The sequence below is a fragment of the Pterocles gutturalis genome, unplaced genomic scaffold (genome assembly GCF_000699245.1).
Source record: "Pterocles gutturalis isolate BGI_N339 unplaced genomic scaffold, ASM69924v1 scaffold6981, whole genome shotgun sequence".
NCBI lineage: Eukaryota > Metazoa > Chordata > Aves > Pterocliformes > Pteroclidae > Pterocles > Pterocles gutturalis.
In genome coordinates, this window is record NW_010097736.1 from 63246 (window position 1) to 83567 (window position 20322).

General features: G+C 37.6%; 1 protein-coding gene across 1 annotated transcript in view; it reads left to right on the forward strand.

Moving 5' to 3' along the window:
• The window catches only part of LRP2 (low density lipoprotein receptor-related protein 2), a 120915-nt gene that overhangs the window by 18879 nt on the left and 81714 nt on the right, over positions 1-20322 (forward strand). The window contains exons 2-12 of the mRNA XM_010085835.1: positions 370-477; positions 1503-1625; positions 4136-4252; positions 9443-9553; positions 9671-9784; positions 11064-11180; positions 12015-12158; positions 13230-13349; positions 15592-15720; positions 17374-17543; positions 19779-20002. Coding sequence (XP_010084137.1) covers positions 370-477; positions 1503-1625; positions 4136-4252; positions 9443-9553; positions 9671-9784; positions 11064-11180; positions 12015-12158; positions 13230-13349; positions 15592-15720; positions 17374-17543; positions 19779-20002 — 1477 coding nt within the window. The remainder of the gene's footprint in view (positions 1-369; positions 478-1502; positions 1626-4135; positions 4253-9442; positions 9554-9670; positions 9785-11063; positions 11181-12014; positions 12159-13229; positions 13350-15591; positions 15721-17373; positions 17544-19778; positions 20003-20322) is intronic.

A 20322-nucleotide genomic window follows, 5' to 3' on the forward strand; every position in this document is an offset into this window, starting at 1 on the left:
CTCCTCTGAGACTTCCTTGGGTTTTTTTTCCTTTGGGTTTTTTTTTTTTTTTTTGGTTGGTGTTGTTGTTTGGATAATATACAAATATATTAAAATTATATGAATTTTTTAACAATTTAGTTAGGAAATGTCCTGTAAGATTTAGAGCTGGTTCTTTTATTTTTTGGTTGACTGGGTGTGTAAAGATATAAGCAATTTAGATTTGGCTCATTTTTTTTTTACATACATATTTTTGTATTACTGTGTTTTCTTTCTGTGCTCCAAGGTGATGGATAATTTACAGTTGTTTGACAGGAAAGCATGCCACTGTTTCTGTCTGTTTTTGTGTGCTGGTACTGCTAACCTGCTTGCTACTCTGCTTTACCACAGGATGTGAGCGTGGGCAGTTTCGCTGTGGAAATGGTCGCTGTATTCCTGCAGACTGGAGGTGTGATGGGGCTAGAGACTGCTCGGATGATACAGATGAAGCTGGTTGTCGTAAGTGAAACAGCGATAAAGCAACTTTTTTGTAATATAAGAAATACCAAGATCCCAGTATGCTGAAGTGTACCTGTGGTACAAGAATTAATATTAGAAGGGGAGAAAACACCTAGTTGTCTTGAGTTGACTGCAGAATCTGCTTAAGAGTCATATTTCTTGAATCCATTGGCTTTGGTAGTCAGAAAATCAGGTAGTGCTCAACTTCTAATATGACTTGGCCTTCTCTTAAAAATCTGAGTGTCCAATAATGCAGTTTCATTTCATGACTAATGGGCTAGGTTCTAAGTAGACGTGGAAATGTATTATATTCTTTTATTGCAGTAATCTGAATATTGAATGTACGTACAGCTACCACCAGCATCACTTGAGCTCCAGATTTTTAGATCTTTAGGGCCATAGAGAGCAAACTGTACCTACTGCACCTTAAGTAGAGTCTTGGTTAGTTGTCCAGAGTTGGATGTGCAGTCCTCAGTGCCTGCAGCTCAGGGACAACAATTGCATTCAGATGGGCTGTAATATCCATGTGCAACAATTCTCTCGAGCTGAATGTTAAAAAGTTATGAAAATGAAGAAATTATCTCCACTGGCTGTTTTCAGGAACTCACCTACATTTTGCTTTCTCGGTTCTAGTGTTCTTTGAGATTTGTGGGCTGGTGCAGTTATCAGCCCATTTACAGATAGGCCAGTTTTTGCCTCTCAGCTGATGGGGAGTGAAAAAGTCTAATTTGTTTTGGTTCTTTTCACACTGGATTGTTTCTTTGCTGCTTAACCCATATAATAATTGGAGATCATTCACACAGCTTGGCAGTCTGGTTTGTTGTTTACCATTTTAGTTAGCTCCAAAAACGAGTGCAGTTCTGGATGAAGAATGCCTTAAACTGGTAAAACAAGATGGTGTTGGCCTATAGCTTGTTACTTCAGCTTAGTTCTGAGCTGCACTGGGAAGAAGTGGTTGGGCTTTGAACAAGGGGTGGTTTCCCAGATGTCTGTGAAATTACAATTGTTTTCATTGCTTACACTAGCACAACCTACCTGTGAGGGAAATCAGTTTCAGTGTCAGACTGATGGTGAATGTATCCCCCGCTCATGGGTTTGTGATGATGAGGAAGACTGTGAAGATGGCTCAGATGAGCATCAACAATGTCGTAAGTATTTAAGTTCTAATGTTACACCAGCTTTGTGAAATAAGGTAATTCACGTAGCAGCATATTGAGAACATACAGAAACAAGCCTGCTTTAAGTACAGCTTTTACTAAGAGTCTCCATAAAGTAGTTTCTAGAAAGGAAGTAATATGAAATCGGAAATAGATAAAATACAGAAAACATGTCCAAAAAGACATCTTTAGGTCTTGAAATCTAAAAATTACTGATGTTTCAGTTAACTAAAAAGAGAAAAAAAGGAGAAAAATATACAGTGCATATTAGTTTTATAGTTGATACAAAATTTATTGGTTCCAAAAATGGTGAAATACACATAGTACTCTGATGTCCAAACACTGTCTCAGCCACACAAGAATGTGCTGCATTCATTGCATAACGACATTCACACTGGCATCTCTGAATTACAAAAAAAAAAAAGTTAATACCTTTCTAGAAAATGTTGAAATTTATATGTATATAAAAAAGGAGAAATTATCAGTCAGCTAAAGTAAGTGTTGCTAAAGATTCTTGTACTGTATTCAGTGATGCTGTTTAATGGCATTATTATTTAAAATGACCAAAACCGTTCTTTCTCTTGTTCAGATAGAAAGAATACCGAAAGTCCTGGTATGGGGTGAAAGTCTAGTCTTTCATTATCATTTGGACAGCTTAAATTTAGGGCATAATTCCTATTAGTATTTCACTTTAATATGCTAAGCAGTATATTATTAATCATGTTTGAATTGCTGTTTTAAACTAAAGTGTTCAATGTTCTCTGTATATTTTAGAGCAAAGAAATCATTTAGCAGCCTAACTGCCATAGACATGGGCTCTTTCTTTTTAAATGTATTGGTAGCAAGATAAATACTGATTATAATAAAATACATTACTCTCATTTTCAAATTTTGTTGCCTTAAACTAAGCAGTTTAAGGGCTACATACAGTTAAGTATGTGCCAAAGTGATGAATAGTGAACTGAGATGACTATTGCACCAAATTACATTCTCTGTGTTATTGTGTAAGGCAGGAAGAAGTGTTGTAGTGTGCTAAAGAACCAATTTCCTGCTATTTCTGGTATTAGAAGTTACTTTAAATGATGAGGATAAGATTAATTTATTTTCCTTTTGATTCTATGTTTAATTTTTGGATAATTTATTTAAACTGAACAGCTCTGGAGCTATTCACTAGGTCCCTTGATTGTGGGGAGGTTCCCAGGCTTAAGTTTTGGAAGGGTTTTGCTCACAGACTTGGTTTGTGCTTTTATATCTTGATAATTGTTCCCACTGAGGATGGAAAAATTTGAACTAAGGTTAACTGCCTTTTTTTTCCCCTCTTTCTCTGAGAAGGTGTCAGCACAACTGCTGGTTGTGTTTTGACTAAGGAATCTGTAGATACAAAATGGAAAACGAGCAACAGCTCTGAGTTGACTTTTGAACTGGGTCACTGTAACATCATTCTCCATGTACTGGTTAATCATATGTGTTAGTAACTATGCAGTCGCACTGTGCTGCTGCTGTTTTTGAGCCATCTCCTGGTATTTGCCCTTATTCTTCTAAAGGGACTTTTTATGTCTGTGCTTGGGAATCCTGGCAGAGCTTTTCCTTCTTGAAATGTTAACATTTTTTCCTGAGAAAAATGGCCAACAGCTCTGGGAGTCACACGCAGAATCAAAACATATTTGTTTTACTTTATGGTCTTGCTCTTATTTTTCCTCATGACACTAGTATCCCAGTCACTGATCTTACTTTGGGAACACTGCTGACAGAAGGAATAGAGAGCCCAGATGCCAGTGTATAGACTGGGATGGTGTTGAGATCTAGCATGTGTTTGAAAGAAACAGATGTGCAGGTGACAGAAGGGAGTAAAAGTTAGCAGTAATTTCACCCTTCAGCTATATCTTCACAGATTCAATTAATTTACCTAAGAAGAATAGAGTGTGTAATGTAGCTGTAGTGGAATCAAAGTGGAATTGCCTAGCTTTATGTGGTTGCTTTTCACCGACACAGCTGTCACGAGAAGAAACATAATCATTCTCGATCCTTTATTAGTTATGAATGTTAAATATTCCCAGGCTGTATTAGAAAGCAGTGCCTTACCTCCAGCTCTGCTGTGTTTACGTTGTGGCATTCTAGTTGGCCAAACAATTTATAGTTACTGACAGATTTTGACCCAATAAACAAAATAACAGAGAAAACTTTAAAAAAAGTGAGAACTGGTAATTCAATCTTTTAGGCAGAATAATTATAGGGAGGTAATTTTTAACCTGGAGGTCAGCCCCTTCAGAGGAGAAAAGCAGTGACCTTGCAGGCTGCAGAAGGCCTCAGAGAGCTATGTTATCTGCCATGTGCTTGTCAAGTGTTCTTTAATCTCCCTGAGTGCACAAAGGTACAGGGGGAGAAAATACTATGCTAGTATTTGTAAGAAGGATGGAGTGGTTAAGAAAGAGGGAAAATATTTTTATGCATAAAAGATCTCAGTTGATTGAAAAGACTGATTGAATGCCTGTTTCTTGCAGCGGGAAGGACATGCTCAAGTCAGCAGTTCACATGTTCAAATGGACAGTGTATCCCGAGTGCATACTGGTGTGATCGAGTAAAGGACTGCACTGATGGAACAGATGAAAGAGTCTGCAGTGAGTCTTAACTCTTAGCCCTAGATCTGGTTTCATCTCATATCTCTGTGGCATTTTAATAAATTTGTAAGATTAAAGGGCTTGTTGATGGACAGGATGACCACAATACGCTGCTTGTTACGAGGGTTTAATTTCAGATTCTTTTGTGTATTAGAGCTGATATTCTGATACAGATCCATTATATCAGAACTCAAATGCAAACTGCTCCCATAGGATCAGGGCTTCTTGTTTGTCATCTACTGAAAGATAATGAATACTGCATTGGAAAAAAGGAACGGTGTTTAAATGGCGTAAAGCCTTGGGAGACTCAGAGCTAACTTTGACAATTTTTTTCGTATTCTTTTTCCATACTCCCTTATGAAATCAGTGGTAACTATAACCTATATAGAAAAGCAGAATTTGACCCCAGATCACTTCTTTGAAGGACTTTGACCCTTTCAAAAGCACTTGTATTCTAGACTGCAGTTTCCTGTGGAGGTGAAGTGGCATTGAGTCATATTGTATTCAGATAAGCTGTTTACATTATGCCAAGAACAGGCAGATGGACAAGTAGGTTTTTTTCACTCCAGCTTCCCCAGAGTTGAGGCTACCTGGCTGTCTGGTGACAGCCTCCGTAGATCCTGGCCAAGGTTGAATACTGATGGAAAGGATGTCTGGCCACAGAATAGTGGCTACATTTTTCAGATGTGTTTTTTCCTAATACATACACAACAGTGTGTAACAGCATATCTGTTCATTGTTGGTATTAAGGAAAATGTCCTGAGTGACATGTAACATATGAGCTGCTATGTCAGATACTAGAACATAGTATGCCTTTGGGAAAAAGACAGAACTGTAAGTTTCACTCAGAACCAGACCTGGGGTGGGGGAAGAGGCTAGGATGCTAAGGAATGGATAAAGAAGCAAGAAATAAAATGTTCTTAATGGCTGTGCTTAGATGAAAAAAGGGCATGTGCACATGCTGTATAAAGGGAAACCAGCATATTACATGGTCAGCCAACTGCATGTTATCCCTGACTCACAAGTGGCTAAAATGTACGCTCTGTAGAATGAAAGGAGTGGAGTCCTAGAGACAATACTCACACATCTTTCTTCAGACTAGAAGCTCCTGTGATGTTTGAAAATTAAAGTGCACATTTTATTTCATGATTAATATTCTTAACTAAGTAAATTAAAAGGGCAGTTTGGAAATGGGCCTCTGGGTACCTTAACAGTAGTGCTCTACTGCTGTGTGGGAAACCCAGTCATTGCTGCACCAGCCAGTAGCCCTCTGCTGTTGTGAAGGCAGCGTATTTAGCCCCAGGGAGAGGGACTGCCTCTTATCATTCAACAGCCTCTACTCTGGTTTATTAGAATATGTGTTGACAGTCCCTCTAAGACAGAAGAATGCCTGTGATTTAGAACATTGAAAGCAGGAGTGTTGGACTAGTTTAGAGAAATGTGATGGCACTGAAGACAAGAGAATCAAGAGGAATCTAATGACAAGACCCTTCCAGAAAGGCTGATTAATTTTATTGTCTTTCTGTCCTTGCAAGGCCTGGAACTTTAAACAGCAGCCATAAGATAAAATTAATAATTTGGTGATTTTATGATTAACTGTATAGTAGGGATTAAGGTAAATAGTAGATTTTACTGTTTTGAAGCAGATTCTAATACTTGCTTTGAATATTAATTTTTCTCACTGTTTCATCTGTTTCCTTTTCCACATTACCTGATATAAACAAATATGAGGAATACCACTATTTTGGCCTTTTCCTTTGTCATTATTTTCCCTTATTTAATTTACACTAAGAGGTTTCATAAATAAAAGTGAAACATCCATGAACACAAAAGAGAAAAACTCTTTAGAATTGATACTGTTGTTTTGCAGAGCATAACAAAATGCAAACTTATCATGTTTGTTTACTTATATACCTTGCACTAGCTGATCTGTCCGGAAGCAGATTTAGATTGTAAAGAAGATAAAAGTTTTGTTGCTGAATAAATTACATTATTTAAGAAACCAGTCAAATGCAAAATGTCACCAATATTGAAGTCAGCCAGCAATTAAACATGTAAAAAAATAGAACAAAAGAATTCAAAGCCTTAGTCCATTTTACTGCTAATGGGATTAACAGCAAGGGAAAACTACCCATGCAGAGGCTAAGATAAACATCAGAACAATGTTTCAGCTACAGGTCTTGTAATTAGTGCATTGAAGCTGTTTTAATTTAATAACATTTTTGTTTTTTAAATTTTCTTTAATGTATATATCAAGTTGTTTTTCCAGCTTTCTTAATAGTCAGCAGCTAGAAATACTTTCATTTAAAAACTTCAGAAATGTAGAATGAAATGGCAAACTATTTGGGGTACCGAATACTTTTTGGAAGTAAGCAGCCCATACTGGTGTCACTTTTTCTGTGTTACATCATTTCTTTCAGTTAAAGGTAGAATTCTCTCTCCTACCTCAGCTTTGTAGTTGAAAAATGAAAATCCCATCCACGTCCATTTTGCTTTGCTGTGACTGACAGAATAACCTTCCCGGATACAGCTCTGTCAGCTGAGTGCTGCAATGAGATCACAAGGGAGAAAGGGGAAGTATTTTAAAGACGCGTTGTTTGAGGCTGGTGGACTGAGTGCAGGCCCAGAAACTGGATTTTTAATTCTGATTTGGATGTTGAGTTGCTGCCATGGGCCAACTGCCTAACCTGTTAATTCCTGCATCTTGTTTACTACGTTAAATAGCTGTTGTGGTCAGGAAATGGGCAGCCAGGTCTGGGATGAATGGGTGAAAATGAACAAAGATCAAGAACTGAAGAGATCATAAGGGATATAGTCCAAGCAGGAAGCCATGGTCAGAGGCTAATGTTCTTGATATTGGACGAATTACATATAACAGCTACAGGACAAGGCAGAAGTTCAGGCTGAAGGAAATATGTCCACCAAGGACAAACTGGAGCAAGGTAAGGAAGGCAGCCAAGGACTAGAGTGTCAGGGATCAAAATAAGGAATTAATGCCAGGAATGAGGGTCTGGTCAGTCTGCCAGCTTTCAAAGCATCTCTGCTATGAACCCTACCAGTTATTGAGTAGCTCATAGGACTATTGGGCTTGGGGTAAATTCTCCTTGTGATGTCTCTGATAGCCTATAAGCTGTCTGGGCAATAATCTGCCCACTGTGAGGTGGTAACTCATGGCAGTAAGTTACAGGGTTTTAATTAATTTTATTTTGTAAAATGTTTTGAAATGTTGGTGCAGTAAAAGAACTGGAAATTGTCCCTCCCCCCCCCCCCCCCCTTTTTTTTTTTTTTTTTTTTTTTTTTTTTTTTTTTTTTTTTTTTTTTTTCCTGTTTTCTCCTTCTTGTAACATGGGTTAGGTTTAGAGAAGGTTACATTTCCTGACTGTGGGACAGAAATCAGTGCTGAATCAAATACCAGTTACAATTGTTTCCTGTTACTGTTTTTGTATGGATTTATTTCAAACTGTCAGAACGAAAGTGTTAAGCAGAAAGCAAAGTAATGTTGGTTTAGCAGTTCCTGTGACTTAGCTTTCAAGCATCTTCCACATGTGTACATCAAAACATGCCATTTAAATGTGTTGTCAACTGTTGCTGCCAAAACAGTTTGTGGGTTACAAGGAGCAAGGTGCCTCATTTGTCGTTTGTGCTGGTGTTTGCCAGTTGTTTGTATTTTGCAACTAAGTGCTGACATACCACAGAGAAGACAGATGGTGAAGAAGTATTTTGGCTAAGAGAGAGAGATGTCTGAGAGGAAGGGGAGAGAAAGAGCTCCCTTTCTTCCTGAGCACTGGAATGAACGTAGCTGGATTTCCCCCTGTTTTCACAGAGCTCATATTCTCTTCTAGGAACTGTGATCACTAGGAAAAAATCTCTTTCGTTTTCTGTAATTAGCCAAAGGCTCTTGGGAGGAAAAGATAAAGGAAACAATGTTCATGTTGGAGGCTCTTTACAATTAAAAGCAAAGTGAAAGAAAACAGTGTTTATATTTTTCTGTACGTTCACTTTTCTCTCCTAATCCTGGGTATAATCTTATACTATCTTTTTTACTCTCTCCTCTTGTACAGCTGTATTGTCAGACCTCCTTAGATGCAAACTACCTACCTTGTTGTCCTTTTAACTTGGAACTTGATCCTTCCTTTTTAGCTCTTTCTAATCTATCTGTCACTGACCTAGAAAAAAATAAAATGTTCAAGTCCCTGGAAGAGAACCCTTCCTTCGGTTTTTACATAGCTCCAGGTCACTCACAGAGCACTGACACTTTTTCCATGTGCCCCCTAGAAGAGAGACAGTATGATCAGTATCAGTTCTTGCATAGCTATCAGTTTTTATACCCAAATGCATTGCTCTGGGATCAGGTGCATACAAAGAAATCTTAGGGTTTTTTTAAAAAAGTCAAATAAAAGGCAGGAAATGTTTATTGTGCAAGCCCCTAATTTAAGACCTTCGCGCTTAAATTCAAAATTTCATTATACTCTATTTCCAGATTATCTTTGCTGGAGAGCTTTTCATTGAGCTAGATTGTATAGCTCTTCCAGTTTAGGGGTTTCATCCTGTTCCTACCCTCACCACTGCGAAGGTCCAGATGCCTCTTTTCCTATTCAGAACTTTCCATTTGGTGATGGGGAGCAGAAGAACTTGGATCACTCATTGTTAATGTTTTCTAAATTTTGGAGAGAAAGAAAGGGAGTTTAAGTCCTGGTGTTTTGCAACTGCAAGGACAGGCACTCCTTCATTTTCAGATATCCTAGTACTATTAATGAAGTTCTCACGAAATTCTAATAGGACGACCTAGGAACTGTAAATTTCAGGAACTCCTTTTCTACCTAAGCACTTTTATTAAGATCAATAAAATATAAAACTGAGGTAGAAGTAAATAAAATAACTGTTCACTGCTTTATCTCCTTTTGTGTTGCCTTGTTCTCTGCCATATTGTAAACTGTTTGGGTTCCAAATATTTTTGGGGAGGGCATCTAATTTTTCCATTTTTTGTTGTGCGGTTTTGTAGCATCTGTCTGGAGGATATTCTGTTGGAGGACACAGTATACTGGATAAATGTATTTTTTGTCAGTAATAGTACAGGAAGTTTTGTATTTCTTTTTTGTTTTCCTATAAATTAAGGTATTCTGTTGACACTGGATATATGTGACTCCTTATCTAACATTTAGGCTAATACTGAAGGATTTCTTGTTGTAGACTACCCAAGATGTGAACAGTTGTCATGTGCAAATGGAGCATGTTTTAATGCAAGCCAGCGATGTGATGGCAAAGTTGATTGCAGAGATTCTTCTGATGAAGCTAACTGCAGTAAGTACCACGTGCAGAGTGATCTCAAACAAATCTCCTTTATAGACCTGCTTTTAAAGTTAAAGACAATAGTTTTCTGACAAATTTTCTATATGTCTGTGCTAAAATATTTTCCAGCACATGGATGTGTCAATACGCAGTTTCAGTGTGCTAATGGAGAATGCATCCCACGAGCCTTTATCTGTGACCATGATGATGACTGTGGAGATAGGAGTGATGAAAACTCTTGCAGTATGATTTTTTCTTTTTTTTATCCTTTCTTTAACTGTTTTACTAAGAACTGGTTCAGGCAGATAGCAGAAAGTAGGTTGTTTGGCTATACAGCCATCAAAAGCTAGCTGCTGTTCTACAAGGATTTTTTTTTTGCATGGAAAGGTGAAAATTGCAGTGCTACTTTGATATACTTTTTTCAGGTTGTGTTTGCTGCTAAGTGGCTGGACGTGTGGTTACTATTTGAATTTCCTGTATTCAGTGGCATTGTGCTTCTTAACACATATAGTTTCACTTCTTCATGTTGTCATTTTCTTAATTTCAGCATGACCCAAAGGTAATTCCTTCACTCTGACATCTCAGTTAAATACAGCATGCTATTGTTTTTGTGCAAATTTGTTTGTCTCTTTTATGGATTTTTATTTTCTGATAGATAGAATGGATCTTCTAGAATTAATCTCAGTGACTATAATGTACAACTCTACAGACAAATAACTGTACAGATAGTTGTCCTTTAGATATTCACAGAAGGTCTTTTAAGTCACTGTTCTGTTGCTGGAAATTTCCTGCTCATTCTTTTCTTCACGATCAGGATATCCCAAGGTATTACATCTCCTGCCAGAATCATGGCTGCAGAGTTGTCACTTGTGTGATCTGTATATTTAAAAAGGTCCCCCACTGTTTATAAGAGCTAAGTTAGTTTTATATTCTGCATTGCAGGAAGGCCACATGTTGCCATTTAGTTGGTCTGTCCTACCAAGGATCTCACACCAGTATGATTCCACACCCCCTCCGCCAACACCCTGCCCCCCCTTTCTGGAATATTTCTCTTTTCTGTGTTTGGCAGTACCTGTCCTTTGGAGGACCCACAAATGTTTCTGAACTCTTAGCAGGGAATGCTTCCCAACGGTGGAGGGCTTTGACATAAATGTTATTTTTTTTTTTAATCTGTTTTTCTGAGTTCAAGGCATAGAAATATTTTAACTCCTGATATCTTGAGTATCATCTCCTTGTCATGTCCACCTTCAGGAACTTTGTTAATAAGGTGCTCTGCATCTAATTGCACAGTTAATTGAGAAGTTTAGTGTTCCCTTTCGTTTCTGTAAAGAACCAGAGTAAAATAAAAGATCATACCTAAAACCAGAGCAAACCAGCAGTGTTTACAATATATACAAGATACGGAACTGTCTCCGTTTTTCAGGAGAGATTAAAAATGACTATTCATCGATGAGACAATATTACCATTTCTAACCTTTTAGTCACTTAGATTAGTTTAATTTCCTCGTGTTTCTTTCCTTAGCTTATGCAACTTGCAGAGGCAACTTCTTCACTTGCCCAAGTGGCCGTTGCATTCATCAGAGCTGGATATGTGATGGAGATGATGATTGTGAAGATAATGAAGATGAAAGAGGATGCGGTATATACTAGTGCTGACTTCTAATGATAACATTTTCAGAGGAAGACCTCTCTAACTGACTTCTATGAAATTTTCACCAATCAAAATGTTCTGAATCCATTTTAATTCTGTGAAAACCTTAGAATTTCATCTCCACCTGTTTGGTTTTTTTTTTAACTTATGCAGTATTTTTTGTTGTTGTGTGTGTGAGTTGTGCTGTGATACTGAGTGTGGTGCAAACTGCATTTAGCATATAGCAACATCTTTTTCTTTTACATCTTGTCTTTACCTCTTTTTTTTTATTTATTTTTTTCTTCACCTATGGAGATTTTGCAGGTCATCTATTAAGACATGAGGCTCCTAATAACCAAAATCTATTGGTTGAAAATGAAAGTAACTCAGTTCCTGCCAAGATTTTTCATGCAAGAAACAGAAATTTTAATGAAAGAAAGTGTGGACTTTTTTTGTCTTTCATTTGCCTTCTCTATGATAAGCATTATTCTCTTTATCCAGGCAGCTTTTGCATGTTTTGAAACCACAAAACTGTAGTGCCATTTCTGGTGCATCAGTTAGACTGAAGCTAAATGGCTTTACTGTTTCTAAACAACAGAGAAAACCAAAAGGATTCATGTGTCTGCACAAAGTATTGTTTGCATTGTACTTTGAAGGCAAAACAAAGAGCACAACAAGGAAGTGTAGATGATGTTTCTTTTATAGTCTTTCCCAGCTGTGTGCAAGAACGAGAAACTGAATAATGAAGGATAGATAGAGATGCTTTGGGAAGCTGTTAGGGAAGAAATTCTAAGTATTATTTGAAACATACTCCTCAATTATTCTTGTTTTTCTTTTCCATAGAAAGCGGTCACCATGAATGCTACCCAGGAGAGTGGGCCTGCCCTGGGTCAGGACATTGCATTCCAATTGGGAAAGTGTGTGATGGGGCTGCAGACTGCCCTGCAGGAGAAGATGAAACTAACACCACTGCGGGCAGACATTGCAGTATGTATTAGAAGCAAAAACAGACACAGAATAGCAGAAAAATCAGTATTGGTATCTTTTTACATTCACTTTTTATCTACTAAACAACGCTGAAATTTTGGAAGCTCACTATTTTTGTTGGCACTCTTTTGACTGGATGGTCTGAAAGAGGCATATATGCTGCAAATAGACCATTCCTTTTGTAAATCTGTACATGAAGTTTCACAAATAAGGATTTTAATGCACTCTCTGGATCCTAAAGTGTGTTCAAGAAGGCAGGGAAAGGTGTGCTATATACCTTTTTTGTTTAAATATCTGTGTTTTTCTCTTTTTATAAGCAAGAAGGAATGTTGTGTACTGATCAGAACCCGGGACTGAATTAGTGTATCCTGGGCCTTGGCTAAGGAAAAGGAAGATGAAAAGGAAGGAGCTGGAAGTCAGCAAGTGCTTTACAATCATAATTTGATAATCTATCATTGAGTTGTTTAATTAGGTAGTAGCACAAGGAAAGGGAGAAATGGTGAAGGAAAAAGGAAGAGAGAGAGAAGAAAAGGATAAAGAAGAGTTTCTCCACAACCCAGCCAATATACCTAATATATTGGAGTAATACACATATTCTTCTTAATATAATGTAGTAGGGTTTTTTTCTGCATAAAAGAGTAAATGATGAGGTTATACGCCAATAGATGGAACTTGAGGATGTGTTATTCACATGTAGGTCTTGTGGAATCAGAGAAAAGGTGTGGTATGGTGCATTGCAAATGGCTTTCTCCGTGCAGCTTTTTACTTGGCACTTACCAGTCGTGGTTCATTTAAGATTGATGCTTATCCTTTAACTTTGTTCTCAAAACTTATTATAAACAGTAGCTTATCTTTTATCTTCCGTTTTCTTGACTGCATGTATGTAAGCATATGTGATTTTATGGAATTTTAGACATAATTTCTTGTGCAGATTTGTTTTAAGAAGCTGTTCCTGAAATTGTAGACTCATCATAGAAAAGACTACAGCTTTGTAACTGTTAGTAAGGCAACAAGCTGTTCTACTGGTAATACATGTAATTGTATTTCTGAACTATTTTATTTCCTTTTTAGACATATCACAGTGCGCTGCTCTGAGTTGCCAGTATCGCTGTCATTCTTCTCCATCAGGAGGGATGTGTTATTGCCCTGCAGGATATACAATAAGTAGCAATGACAGTCGTACTTGTGTTGGTAAGTGAAGGACAGTGATTGCAGGTACCTGGTACCTTCTCACAGCTCATAAGGAAAGACTGGATTTCAGGAAGGCGCGTTTGGATGTGTGGCAAATAGAAAATCTCAAGAGTCAGCAAAAGAATAAAAACCTAAGTAATACAGTGGCAGCATGGTGACACAGAAACAAAACAGAGAGATACGAAGATATCTTTCAGTGGGACTGTTAAAGACATAGTGAGGGCATGTTTAAAAAGATTTACACTCAGATGGCTGTTTTATTATCAGATTTTTTTGCAGGTCTTTTAGTGGTTAGATGGGAAGAGTTTTTCTGCTCCAGGGATGTGTGTCGCTGCATGCCTGGAAAAACAGTTAACGATAACGAAATATTTGGTACTTTTTGAAAGTGGCTGTATATGAAGACAGGACAGTGTACTTTAAAATGAAAAGGGTGTTTTGTATTTGCACTATGGAATGGCTGTATCTCCTATGACATTTTGGTATATACTTTATTTACATGAAAATGAAGAGTGTTTGCAAGAATGTAAAGGTAAGTGAGGTATTTTGGTGTTGAATTTCTATTCTGTAGCTACTGTAACTTGGTAGTGCAAACCCTTGGTAGTACAAATGATTTATCTCAGTAACTGGAAATAGACTAACTTCAGAATCATGAAGTTTAGCACTGCCTAATAAAATGAACTGGGTAAATGTCTGTGGTGACTTTTCAATCCAACCTATGGTGTTTGTGCTATTAAATGTATTCCAGGTGCTTGGTCTTTAATGAGATTGTTGTATTTTTGAGAATACTCGGTGACCTAGGGCTACATGAGCTGCAGTGACAGCACGGTTGCTCTTTATTAATAGAGAGGAGGAATCAATGCACTGACTCCATGCACAATATTTATTTTGTTCTTTCACTCTTATGTGGGAAATACATGAAGGACACATTTGCAAACTTGGTGCAGTCTCAGTGAGTCTTCTGCTGTTCTTTGACTGCCCTGTAAACCTAGCTATTCTTTGACTGCCCTGTAAACCTAGCTATCTGATTCTGGCTTGGAAATCTGACTTGGTGTATTTTCGTTTACAGAGATCTAGGCATATATTTGTGCTGGGAGCAAGACTTTTTGTGGGGGAAAAGCTCACAGTCAATTGTGGAGGAACAGCTCACAGTCAGTAGTGTATAATTCCAGATCGTAGTTTAAATCAATGTTATTGGTTTAAGGCCAGAAGAATGAAACTATGGTGTTAGTGAGGTGTATTACTTTTTGAAACTGTAATCTTTTCAATGTCTATTCTTCATTTGCGTCTGGCTTACTATATACTGAAGGTTTTTAGCACATATGGAAGCTAGAAAGCTACTGAGAACAACATTTTTTTCAGTACCAAAATGTACTATATAGGAAATATTTAATTTTCACTTATATGTTAATAAATGTTTTAAACCAGAAGTTCCAGTGGGAAGAATATTTGAGATCTCTTTTTCTCCTCTTTCGGCTTAACAGTAGAATTACCAGTTTCCAGCAATGTAATGTACTGATTCTGCTCAGGTTTTCCAGTGAAGGAGGTCAGACTTTTAATGTCAAAAAGTAGTGTCAGAAATCTCCTGGGCTTTAAATAACCACAGATAGGATGAAACACCGCACAATGTTCACATCTGACTTTTTTTTTTTTTTTTTTTTTAGAAAATCAGAATTTTAAAAGTCTTTGTTTTTAAAAGATGACTAGTTAAATATTTCACAATTTTGGAAGTAAAAGATTCTGCAGCAGCCCTGGAAATTACTTGCAGAGCACATCTGTGAGAACTTGCTGGGTTGTCCTAGCTGCAAACTCTACCTATATGGTATTTTGCATGCCAAAGTGAACTTCTTTGTACTTTTTGCTGTCTGGTTCTGGTGCATAGCCAGCTTTTAATTGGAATTTTTCCAATTTTAATTGGAAATCAGACACCTGTTAGCATGGTACCAAGTCTGAACTAATAAACATTGCCTTTTAGCAGGATTTATTAGCTTGAGCACTGCACTAATGTAAAGGTAGGGCTCTTCTTCAGCAGATAGATCCCTGGGCAGCAAACATCAGTTGTTTTGTTATCCAGAAATAGAAAATCAAAACATCTGTGAAAAATCATACAAAAGCTCTTTTCCCATTCCACAGTTTTGCAAACAGATACAAAACAACAGAGAGGACAAACCTGCAGTTTCCCAAATATAATGACATTCCTTTTATACAAAGCATTGTTAATAAATGTGCCTTATTCACTTGACAGATTTTGATGACTGCAAAATGTGGGGTGTTTGTGACCAGCTGTGTGAAGATCGTGTGGGACATCACCAGTGCCACTGTGTGGAAGGTTACTTCCTAGAGCATCATCGACATTGTCGGGCCAACACTTCAGGTTAGTGTGCAGCAGTGCAAGTCTCTTGCTGTTATTGGACTAATAGACAGAGCTAGATAAAATGGGGCAGTTTGCATGGCTGTGCCATACAACTGTGTTTGATTTTAACTTAACTCTGGCTTTAAGGACTTAAGGTCAGGACAGCATTCAGAACATTATCAGCAAGTATCAAGAGACTGGCACCTGTAGGCTGGTGGAGCTGCCTGCCTCATCAGGGCTGCTTCTCCTCAAAACGATGTCTTCTGGGGTCCAGCACTTTCTCAGCATTCCTGACTTCCACAGAGTTGGGAAGTTGTTGCCAGAGCCCTCCTTAATAGACAAAAATCTTGCTCCTATGGGAGGCAGTTTCCTGACCTGCTCTCTGTGGAACTCAGCAGGATCAAGAAACAGGAAACCACTAGAAGGACTGTGCCATGCAAGAAGATGGTTTTGCTGAATGGTGAGGTTAAACAGTTGCCTGTGAGAGAAAGCATGCTGCTGGCTTCTAGTGTCCCAGAGTAACACCCACCGAGTGTGGTTCCCCATAAACAGTAGGCAGCTGCTCCTGGTTGTTCACCTCCTGCTCTGTTCTGAAAGCTGGCCCTGGGAAGCCCTTCTTTGTGGAGATGTAATAGCCTAACAGGCTTTTGTGTGAGGCAGGTATGCCTGTCTGCAGGAATTCAGTGGGAATGGGAGTCCCTGCTCGGCATAGCTGATTAGCAGTCTTGCTTTTTAGAAGAGCATAAACTGCCTAGTTCCCTCCCCCTTCCTTCTTTCTTCAGACATGTCTGCATAGCAGATTTTCTAAGTATGTCCTCGAAAAATAGGGATTTTTTTGACCTAATGAAATATGCTTGACTGTATTAAGACACGCATGTGCCAGCACTAGGAAAGATTGTTCTGTTTCCAGAAAAATTCTGTATCTTTCACAAGAAGCTTTCCATTCAAATTAGTGTGATTTTTGGGCCAGTGGGTTGTTTGTAAAGTGCTGATTTTCTATCTTATTAATGGGGGAATTTCATAACTGCTCTAAATCAATTTCCCTGCATTCATTTCTGCTTTAATTGTGGAGGGTTTTACGTGTGGGGTGAATAGATTTGGACATAAATATATTCCTGTCAGTCTTACACCAAGCCTTTCAACAGGCATCTACTTTGAAAGCAAACTTTCCTTCAAAGACTTCCTGGAATTCTCTTCTGTTGTAAGATACAGCAAAGATTTTTCTGATGAGATGAGAGAAAGAAGAAGGTGGATAGGACAGAGCAGTACATAAAAAGATAAGAAACATGGCCTGCCTGCTAGAATCAAGGAATGTCTGAATCTCATGGGGCAGAAAAATCTCAAGAAAGTTTATACTTTGATTAAGGAGGCTAAAGCAAGGAAGTAGAAGAGTAGAAATAGTCCTTTGGAGTTTAGGTGTACAGAGGTTTTGTAAAAGTTTCACCCGGTAGGGCTTTGAATACATATTTGTGCGTGATTTACTCCAAGTCTAGAAACTGAAGGCAAATCAAAGCAAGTTAGTACTCGCATAGAAATGTTTATACAGATTGCAGTCTGAGCATCTATTTAAACCTTTGTGTCCAGTGTGTATTGACAGTGAGTATATATTTCAATGCCCCTTTGCAAAATAGCTTGCCTGCAAAGTAGTCATATATTTGTCACCCGTGCTTTCAGCTGGTGTTGCATCAATTATTTTTTCCAATGGCCGTGATTTACTGATTGGAGATCTTCATGGAAGAAGTTTTCGAACTTTGGTGCAGTCACAGAATCGTGGGGTTGCAGTTGGAGTGGACTTTCACTTTTACCTGCGCAGAATCTTTTGGACAGATACGGTGCAAGATAAGGTGGGTAGAAATTTCAAGAGGAATATATTTTTGTGTATGTGGAAGCAGAGAACTGCAAGAGGCAGAATGTGTTGATAGGCTTTCATTTTTGAGAGCAGAAGCTGGCTGTATTTTTGTTTTCTAACAAAAAAGCTCCTTGAAATGTTTTATGTTAATGACTGCATTTTTCAAGCTATACTATTACATGTGACATATTAAACAAAGAATCCTATTATATGGGAATGTCTTGAGCAACTTTTAATTTTACTAGAGATGGAGTCCAAAAAACTAATTAAGAGAAATAGTAGACATTCTTTCAAAACTGAACAAATTTTTTGTGGTAATTTTTGGAAACATGATCATTTAAAATGCCTTCCAAGATGATAAAAATCAGGTTTTTTCATATACTTCAAATGGCACTGCAATTGAGCTTGGATAACAAATATTGATAGTATTTTGTGTAATGAGCCAATATTTTATTACTTTTTTTTTTAAGAGGAAATATTTTAGCTTCAAGGTACAGTAAAGCAGAGTAATTTTTAAAAAGTCTGGAGACTTTTGTGAAAGTTGGACTTCACCCTTGTTCTTTTTCTCCATGCGTAACTTACTGAAACGAAAAAAATCCTCGGTCAAATGCTGAAACTCCATAGTCTTCATCCCCATGTTGCTTGTCATGCAGAGTGAAGGAGAATCCATGGCCTGCCTCCTGCCAACAGCACATTTAGATCAATTTGGTGTCACTGTCATTATTCTGAACCTGCACATAAGATGTAAACTGTAGTTTCTGCTACAGTGCCATGTTGGTTCTGTTGGAAAGCACACTGCATGGCTGTCAAGTAGGACAGGATTTGTGTGCACAATTTTTGACTTGTTTACAATTCTCTCATTTTTATTTTCACGGCACTGGGTTCCCAATACTGCAATTGCATTGACAATGGGTAAATTAAGTCAGGGCCAAATCTGATCTTTGATGAAACAGGAGACTTATCCTATCTCTGTAAAAGGTATAAACAAAAGATAATATGGGTTTTTTTTCACTGCACACCCCAGATGGCCAAGACTACCTTTCTATCTGCCCCAATATAGTTAAATCCTAATTAATTAATTAGGATTAATTAATCTAATTAAGCCCAGCTAGAATACCCAGATGAAAACAAAAACATTAAGAATTTTCTTGTATGATGCATATTTCCACCTGATGTCTTATAATGAAAGTATTATTAGGGGATTTGTTTATGTTGTCCTTTTTTTTTTTTTTTTTTTTTCCTAAGATTAAGATGTAAACTAAACAAGAAAATTGTGGGCTGTGTTCTGTGTCATCTTTATCTCATTTAGTGTAGTGCCTGATAACCTAATGCCCATAAGCTCTTCCGTCAACAAGGTTTTCAAAGAACAGAGTAGACAGTTAAATGGTTTGCTTGATTGTTGTTACCTGGACCTGAAGAATATTCAGAATGATATGACTGTTTCAGCTCTTATTTTTCTTGTGTGTATTCACTTGTATTTACATGAAAATACAGATTACCACATTCCAAACCTCATGCTGTTGTTTCAAAAAAGGGATAATGATTCCTAGCTTATATTACCAAGTGTTATAATCACATAATTGCTGTATATATAAAATTATCATGTTTATACTGTTTGCTTCATCTAGCTCTGAGCTTGCTTGTAAGATAACAACACTATTTTTTCTTGAGCATGGTGTTGGTAAAGTTAGCCTTAAATAAAGGAGACCAGAAGTAATGCTGAGCCTTCTCCTTTCTGTCAGGATGGAGAGCTTTCCCTTTCTTTCTTCACTTTGTAATTTCCCCTTAGTAGTTGGTGCAGTAAGAGCTCCCCCTCTTGTTCTGGTCACGGATGAGAGCTTTGTTAAAGCATGTTCATTGGTTTTCAATTAATGGAAATACTGTTTTTTGCTAGATTCCAGGAAAGCAATATGCACTTTCCTCATCTGTTTTGTTTTCTTTTTAATCCAGCAGTTTGTCATGTTTGCTAAAGCACAAGACTGTTTATTCTGTTACCTTGTCCATTTTTTGCAGAAATGCTAGTTGAAGGCAAGATTCCTGTAGTTTTTGCATTGTTTTCAATTTTTTTTCAAAAAACCCCAAGCTGAGGAATAGTTTAGTGGGTAACTTGGTTGTATGTTGTGGCCAGTTGTGGATCTGTGCTCAATGTGATGATAAAGGACAAGTGGCCATGTGTCTTGTGATTAACAAAACATCATGTGGGCACTGACAATATTTGTGTTGTTTTCAGGTTTTTTCTGTTAATATTGATGGCTCTGATTTCCAAGAAGTTTTAAATGTTTCAGTTGACACACCTGAAAATCTAGCAGTGGATTGGGTTAACAATAAACTATACGTGGTCGAGACCAGTGTGAACAGAATAGATATGGTTAACTTGGATGGAACAAACCGTGTGACTCTTATTGCTGAAAATCTTGGAAATCCTAGAGGAATAGCACTTGATCCAACTGTTGGGTAAGTGATACGTGTCAGGTAATGGTAGAAGATGTCAGAAATTCCTTTATTCCCATGTAAAAGAAGGAGAACTGAAAAATAGCTAGGGTGGGCATTTTAGAATTAGATATAAAATTTTTTATACATTTACATTCTACCCTAATTATTCTACACCTCAAATTGTTATGGGAGTGTGTGTAATCTGTTTATGGCTGGAGTTGTATGTGCACAAGCAGCTTAGGGGAACTGTGGAATTGCCCTGCAGTAGAGGGAAAGTTATCCTGAAAGATTTCTGTTGTGATACCATCCACAAACCTCCTACTATCTGAAATAAAGTGATG